Genomic DNA, 7,942 nt, shown 5'->3' with positions numbered 1-7,942 from the left:
TTTAAATTAATTACCCATTAATTTTGATGCTTATAAATGATGTACCAATTATGGGTAAATTAAAATTTTGGTTATAAGACATTTGTGGATCTCCCAAAGGTTGATTGTTTGTTGGTATGACCAATAAATATTAAAGAGATAATTTTGATGTATCGTTAATTTATTTATTTATCCAAAGATAATAAATATTATTAATTTATCCATTAAATATTATTGATTTGTGTTAAATATACTTTTAAGCATCATTATGTTTAAAGTTGTATTTTGATGTTTCGCCCAAAGGAGAACATCAATATACATTCAAGATAGTAAATTATTTCTGAATTTGATAATGTGTTTAAACTCGTAACTCAAAGTATTAATAAATGAGCATGTTTTACTTGGAACACTTGACTTTCATTCGCACTCTGCCTTTGTTATGGCTTTTAATGGAATTAAATTTTTAGATTGGTGCGAACAGATCAAATTTCATCTTGGGGTTTTAGATCTTGATGTTGCACTTTACTTTGAGAAGTCAAATGCTATTACTGAAGCTAGCAGTGATGAAGAAAAGTCCTATTATAAGTATTGGGATCGGTCTAACAGATTAGACCTAATGTTGATGCGAATGAATATTGTGGGAAACATTAAGACTACTCTTCTCAAAACTGAAAGTGTAAAAGAACTTCTGAAACTTGTGGAAGAATCTTCCCAAACTGCTGATAAGTCTCTTGCTGGGACACTAATGGGTACTTTGACAACCATTAAGTTTGATGGTTCACATACTATGCATAAGCATGTCATTGAAATGACAAACATAGCAGCAAGACTTAAGTCATTGGGAATGGAAGTGGAACAGAATTTCCTTGTGCAGTTCATTATCAACTCATTATCGTCTGAGTATGGTCCCTTCTAAATGAACTACATGTTATGATCGATTTGTGTGCACACACACTAAATCTATAGAGAGGATGAAGAAAAACTAGAGAGAAAGTTCTTGAGAGAGAGATATATATAAGTGAGAATGAATTACGTGGTAACACCCGTGAGTAAACTCCTCGACAGATGGGCTATTTATATTAATGACTCAGAGTATGTCCAATTACACAGAGAAACTCCACGCGTGGACATTAATATATAACAGTACGTCACATATTAATCAGGCTCCACAACCTAACAATTCTCCCACTTGGAGACTGATTCTGTCATCCAATAATTATATTCTCAAAAAAATAAACAATATTCCTCCATCATCAATATGTTCGCTACACCGCAACATCTGTAGACACAACTATAGAAAACCAACTAAGGTTTTGCACAACCTTAGTTTACCAACATCAACATATTTTGTCAACATGTCTGCTGGATTCTTTGCACCCTCTATCTTTTCCAAACACATATTACCTTCTTCCACTGCCCTGTGAGTGAAATGGTACCATTTTCTAATATTCTTCATATTCAAATGATATACTGAGTTCTTTACCAACTGTATGACACTCTGGCTATCTGTGTAAAGAATCTTCTCACACTGCTTCTTTCCCAGTTCTTTCAAATAATCTGTCAGCCATATCATCTCCTTTCCAGCTTCAACTATTACCACATACTCAACCTTAGTAGATGAAAGAGCAATGCACTTCTGAAGCCTAGACATCCAACTCACTGCTGTACCACCTACGGTGTAAATGTATCTGGAAGTGATCTTGCTCGATTCCACATCCCCACCAAGATCAGCATCAATAAAACCTTGTAGAATCACCTTACCATTGCCAATACAAAGTGAAGTACTGGATGTACCTCTCAGATATCTTAGAAGCCACTTCACAGCTTTCCAATGCTCTTTCTCGGGGTTTTTCCATGTACTTGCTAACGACTCCCACTGCATGTTACATCAGACTCCCAACTGCAGAAGCATATGGAACAAGTCCATGTGTTTCTGCTCCTGAGCTATCTTCGGTGACTGCTCCTTTGACAATTTTATGTGATTTGCCAATGGAGTAATCCTAGGTTTAGTATCATTAACTCTGAATCTAGCCAGCACCTTCTCAACGTACTGCTCTTGGGATAGATTCAAAGTGCCATCAGACCTATCCCGAGAAATCCTTATCCCAAGAATCTACTTTGATGCACCTAAATCTTTCATCTCAAACTCAGAAGACAGACTTGACTTAAGAGAGTTTATCTCCTTCATACTGGATCCTGCAATTAACATATCATGCACATAAAAGAGTAAAAATACATAAAAATCAGTGTATTTCTTAAAGTAGCAATACTGATCCTTTTCACTCCTACAAAAGCCACTCTTGCTCATAAAAAAGTCAAACTTCTTGTACCACTGTCTAGGTGCTTGCTTCAGCCCATACAAGCTCCTGTTGAGCTTAGACACTATGTATTCCTTGCCTGGAACTACAATCCCCTCTGATTGCTGCATAGAGATTTCTTTATCCAAATTTCCATGTAAAAACGTAGTTTTTACATCCATTTGCTCAAGATGCAAATTCTCCGATGCAATAATACTTAATAAAATTTGGATAGTAATTAATTTCACAACATGAGAAAATATTTCAGCCTAATCAATACCTTTCCTTTCTGAATATCCTTTAACTACTAACTGATCCTTGAACCTTCTTTTGCCATCTGGTTCTGCCTTGATTCTGAACGCCTACTTGTTCAATAAGGCTCTCTCCCATACAGGTAACCCAGTCACTATCCAAGTGTTATTCTTCTCAAGTAAACTCATCTCATCATCTATGGTTTGCTCCCACTTGATTGAATCCTTCACCTGCAGGGCCTCAACAACAAACTCTAATTCCCCTTCATCAGTCAGCAACAGATAATGTAATGATGGTGAATACCTATCTGGTGCTCTAATGGTCCTAGATGATCTCCTCTCAACCTGATCAGGTGTCGCTTATTCCACATCTGGTTCTTCAACGACAATCTCTAGAGTTTGTTGAGTTTCTGCTGTAATATCTTTTGGTGTACTCTTCGACAACTCAAGCTCAACTCCCATTTGCTTTGTAGTCTTTTGAACCTTTTGCTCTCTGTCCTTGTACAAGACATTCTTATCAAATGTCACATCATAATGTCTTAGGATCTTCTTATTCCTGTCATCCCAAAGCCTGTACCCAAACATATCAGAACCATAACCTATAAAGAAGCACTTTATAGCTTTAGTATCAAGCTTATCTCTCTTCTCTGGATCAATATGAACATAAGCAATACAACTAAAAGTTCTCAAGTGAGAATAATTGAGCTCTTTTAATGTCTATACTTCTTCCAAAATCTTGAACCCCAGAGGAACTGATGGTCCTCTATTGATCAAGTATGCAGCTGTGCTCACAGCATCTGCCCAAAATATCTTAGGTAGCCCATAGTGTATCCTCATGCTCCTTGCACGCTCATTAAATAATTTGTTCATCCTTTCAGCAACTCCATTCTGCCTTGCCTTCTCGGGAACTGTCCTTATCAATCTGATTCCCCCAGCTGCACAGAATTGTTTAAATTCCGACTTATCGTATTATCCTCCATTATCATACCTCAGTTATTTGATTTTCAATCCAGTCTAATTTTCAACTTCAGTTTTCCACCTATTAAAAGTAGCGAAGACATCTGACTTATGTTTCAAGAAGTAAATCCATACCTTTCTGCTGAAATCATCAATGAAGGTGACATAGAATCTGGATCCACCAAGTAATAAAATAGAAGATGGTCCCCAAATATCTGTATGGAGCATTTCCAGCCGTACTTTTTTTGGCTCTCTCACAGATTTTGTGAAGCTTACTCATTTCTGTTTACCCATAACACAACTCTCATAAAGACCCATATCAACAAATTTTAGCCCCTCTAAAGCTCTTTTTACAGCCAGCATCTTTATTTCTTTATCACTCATGTATCCAAGTTTGTTGTGCCATAGACATGAACCGGAAACACCCTTAGCAACAACAGCCATGTTTATACACCCTGCAGTAGTGTACAAAGTTCTAGATATTGTGTCACGTGCTACAACCATAGCACCCTTCACAATCTTCCACAAACCTTTTCCAAAATCTGTTGTGTAGCTTGTGCTATCCAACAGACCGACCAACAGAGATCAGATTCTTCTTGAGACTAGGAATATATCTGACATCCTCCAATGTCCACTGATTTCCTGCTGGAGTTTTTATGCAGACATCCCCCTTTTCTTTAATCTCCAACGGCTTATTGTCAGCAAGATACACTTTTCCAAAATTTTCAGACTTGAAATTTTGGAACAATTCCTTTCTTGGAGATAAATGAAAAGATGCACCACAATCTAATATTCAGGATTCAACCGAGCTGTCCACACTAAGGATTAGGGCATCCCCAATGTCTTCTGTTGAATTAACAGAATCATTATCATCTCCAGATTTCTGATTCTTCTTCTTCTTGGGTTTCTTGCACTCTATCCGAAAGTGTCCTTTCTCTACATAATTCTAACATGTCACGTAGGATTTTTGTGGAGATTTTCATGATTCTTTAATTTTGATCTACCATGTGTATTCTGACCCTTCGATTGGTCTCTCCCCCTTTGGTCAACACTGAGAGCACTACCATATGACTCCCTAATTTCTTATTTGCGAATGTTTTCGCTAAGAACTACATCTTAGATTTCATCAAACTTCAGTTTTTCAGATCCACGGGAACTACTAATCGCAGCAACAATAGTATCTCAAGACTCAGGCAGAGATGACATCAAAATCAATGTTTTAATTTCATCTTCAAAATTAATATCCATAGAACACAGTTGACTAACAATCATATTGAACTCATTTATATGATCAGCAACAGATCCATTCTCAGACATCTGTAAATTGAAAAATCTATGCATCAAATATACCTTGTTCATTGCAGATAGTTTTTTGTACATATTTGATAGTACCTTTAACAGATCAGATGTGGTTTTCTCCTTGATGATGTTGAACTCCACATTTCTCAACAAAGTTAACCGGATCAGCCCTAGAGCCTACCGATCCTTGAGCTTCCACTTCTCCTCTGTCATGGACTCCGGCTTCACCCCAGTTAAGGGTTCGTGAAGATCTTTCTGGTATAGATAGTCCTCGATCTGCATCTTCCAAAAATCAAAATTGGATCTATCAAACTTTTCGATTCCAAACTTTAATCCTTCCATCTTCAATGATCGTGATGAATCTCCCAAGATCTGATACCAGTTGTTACGGTTGATTTGCATGCACACACTTTAAATCTATGGAGAGGATAAAGAAATACTAAAGAGAAAGTTCTTGAGAGAGAGATAAGTGAGAATGAATTAAGTGGTAACAACCGTGAGTAAACACCATGGCAAATAAGCTATTTATATTAATAACTCAGAGTATGTACAGTTACACAGAGAAATGAGAATAAATGAAACATTAATATATAACAGTACGTCACATATTAATCAGACTCCACAACCTAACAACACCATGAAAGATAAATGGAATGTGCATAAATTACATGGTATTCTAGTTCAAGAGAAAACAAGGTTGAAGAATTAAGGAACATAGAAAGGAAAGAAGCATGGTAAGGGACAACAAAAACAACTTAATGTTAACGAGTCCTTATCTCAAGTACGTAAGAAAGGAAACAAGAATGGAAAGTGTTATTTCTGTGGAAAATCTAAACACTTTTAAAAAGATTGCCTGAAACATAAGGCATGGTTTGAGAAGAAAGGTAAGCCTTGTGTTTTCACATGTCTCGAATCAAATTTAACTGAAGTTCCTTATAATACTTGGTGGATTGACTCTGGTTGTACTGTTCATGTTTCTAATACTATGCAGGGATTCCTTACTATCCAAACCATAAAAAAGAATGAAAGATTTATTTACACGGGGAATTGAGTGAAGGCTCCAGTTGAAGCTGTCGGGACTTTCGTCTGATTCTTGATATTAGGCATCACTTAGGTTTAGTTTAAACTTATTACGTTTCTTCTCTTTTGAGAAATTTAGTTTCTTTGTCTAAGTTAGATAAGACTGGATATTCCTTTAATTTTGGTAATGGATGTTTTAGTTTGTTTAAACATGATTATCTCATTTGTACTGGTACTCTTTGTGATAAATTATACAAATTAAATCTTGATAATCTGTTTGCCAAGACACTCTTAACTCCGCATCATAATGTTGGAAGCAAATGAATTTTGGTGAATGAACAATCTGCTTACTTGTGGCATAAACGTTTAGGCCACATATCTAAAGAAAGACAGGAAAGATTAGTTAAGAATGAAATTCTTTCAGATTTAGATTTTACTGACCTTAACATTTGTGTAGATTGTATTCAAGGAAAACAAACAAGACACACAAAAAAGGATCCACAAGAAGCACGCATCTTCTTGAAATTATACACACCGATATATATGGTCCTTTTGATATCACATATTTCAATAAAGAAAAATATTTTATAACTTTTATTGATGACTTTTCACGTTATAGATATATCTATTTGTTGCTTGAAAAATCTCAACCGATTAATGCCTTAGAGGTATTTATTACTGAGGTTGAAAGACCACTAGATAGAAAGGTGAAAATAATCAGGTCTGATAGAGGTGGTGAATATTATGGAAGATATGATGAAAGTGGACAACACCCAGGTTTATTTGCTAAATTCGCTGAAAAGCATGGCATATGTGCTCAATACACAATGACTGGCACACCATAACAAAATCGTGCATAATCGATATGGTTAGAAGTATGTTAAGGCATAATCGTGCATTAATCGATATGGTTAGGAGTATGTTAAGTAATTCATCTTTACCTCCTTCTTTATGGATGTATGCTTTAAGGACTGTCGTTTACTTGCTAAATAAGGTTCCTAGTAAAGCAGTTCCAAAGACACCTTTTGAATTATGTACTGGTAGGAAACTTAGTTTAAGGCACCTGCATGTTTGGGGTTGCCCGACAGAAGTTAGAATGTACAATCCACAAGAAAAGAAAATGGATTCAAGAACAATCAGTGGTTTCTTCATTGGTTATCCAGAAAAATCAAAGGGGTATAAATTTTATTGTCCTAATCATAGTACGAGAATAGTTGAAACTGGAAATGCTAGGTTCATTGAGAATGACAAAGTTAGTGGGAGTGAAGACCACGTAATGTGGAAATTAAAGAAGTTAGGATGCGAATTCCTCTACCCTGTACTTCTTTTAAATTTGTTGTTCCTAAAGTTGTTGCACAACAAAGTAATCAACAAGAACAACAAATTAATGTTCCTAACGAAGCCATAATCAATGAACCTGTAGTAGATGAACCACAAGAAGTAGCATCAAGAAGATCTCAAAGACAAAGAAGATCTACTATTTTTGATGATTATTTGGTATATCTACATGAGTCAGAAACTGACTTGGGAATTGATGATGATCCAGTTTTATTTTCACAAGCCATTGAAAGAAACAATTCTGATAAATGGATAAATACTATACAAGATAAATTAAAATATATGGAGCAGAATAAAGTTTGGGACCTTGTTGAATTATCAAAAGGTTGCAAAAGAGTTGGGTGTAAATGGGTCTTTAAGACCAAACGTGACTCAACTGGTAACATCGAACGTCACAAGGCCAGACTTGCTGCCAAAGGTTTCACTCAAAAGGATGACATTGACTATAAAGAGACGTTTTCACCTATCTCTAGAAAAGATTCACTCAAAATTATAATGGCCTTGGTAGCTCATTATGACTTAGAGCTACATCAAATGGATGTGAAAACAGCCTTTCTGAATGGAAATTTGGAGGAAGAAGTTTATATGGATCAACCTGAGGGATTTTCTATTAAAGGAAAGGAACACATGGTGTGTAAACTTAAGAAGTCAATATACGGACTTAAGCAAGCTTCCCGATAATAGTATCTTAAGTTTAATAAAACGATTGTCACCTTTGGATTTAAAGAAAACACTGTTGATCGGTGTATATATCTGAAGGTCAGTAGGAGTAAGTTTATTATGTTAGTCTTATATGTTGAT

At 35.8% G+C, this 7,942-nt stretch overlaps 2 protein-coding genes across 2 annotated transcripts; one reads left to right on the top strand and one right to left on the bottom strand.

Moving 5' to 3' along the window:
* The first annotated feature begins 418 nt into the window (after positions 1–418).
* Positions 419–895, top strand: LOC107867886. Its single transcript, XM_047410056.1, has one exon. The coding sequence runs from the start codon at positions 419–421 to the stop codon at positions 893–895; it is 477 nt and encodes a 158-aa protein (XP_047266012.1).
* Positions 896–4,043: 3,148 nt separating this feature from the next.
* Positions 4,044–5,125, bottom strand: LOC124897246. The gene is made up of 2 exons (XM_047410044.1): positions 4,965–5,125; positions 4,044–4,239 (listed from the first exon to the last, which is right to left on the bottom strand). The coding sequence occupies exons 1-2, from the start codon at positions 5,123–5,125 to the stop codon at positions 4,044–4,046; spliced, it is 357 nt and encodes a 118-aa protein (XP_047266000.1).
* Positions 5,126–7,942: the final 2,817 nt, after the last annotated feature.

The sequence above is a fragment of the Capsicum annuum genome, chromosome 1 (genome assembly GCF_002878395.1).
Source record: "Capsicum annuum cultivar UCD-10X-F1 chromosome 1, UCD10Xv1.1, whole genome shotgun sequence".
In the NCBI taxonomy this organism is placed as follows: domain Eukaryota; kingdom Viridiplantae; phylum Streptophyta; class Magnoliopsida; order Solanales; family Solanaceae; genus Capsicum; species Capsicum annuum.
Note: the sequence above shows the minus strand (reverse complement) of the source record. Positions and strands in the feature narration are given on the sequence as shown.

Bases quoted from the DNA above. Each gene is read 5' to 3' on its own strand.
- LOC124897246 (XM_047410044.1), bottom strand. From the start codon at position 5,125: ATGGAAGGATTAAAGTTTGGAATCGAAAAGTTTGATAGATCCAATTTT. The intron at 4,240-4,964 runs GTAGGCTCTAGG...TTTATCTCCAAG, and splicing joins AAGTGGAAGCTCAAGGATCG to AAAGGAATTGTTCCAAAATT.
- LOC107867886 (XM_047410056.1), top strand. From the start codon at position 419: ATGGCTTTTAATGGAATTAAATTTTTAGATTGGTGCGAACAGATCAAA.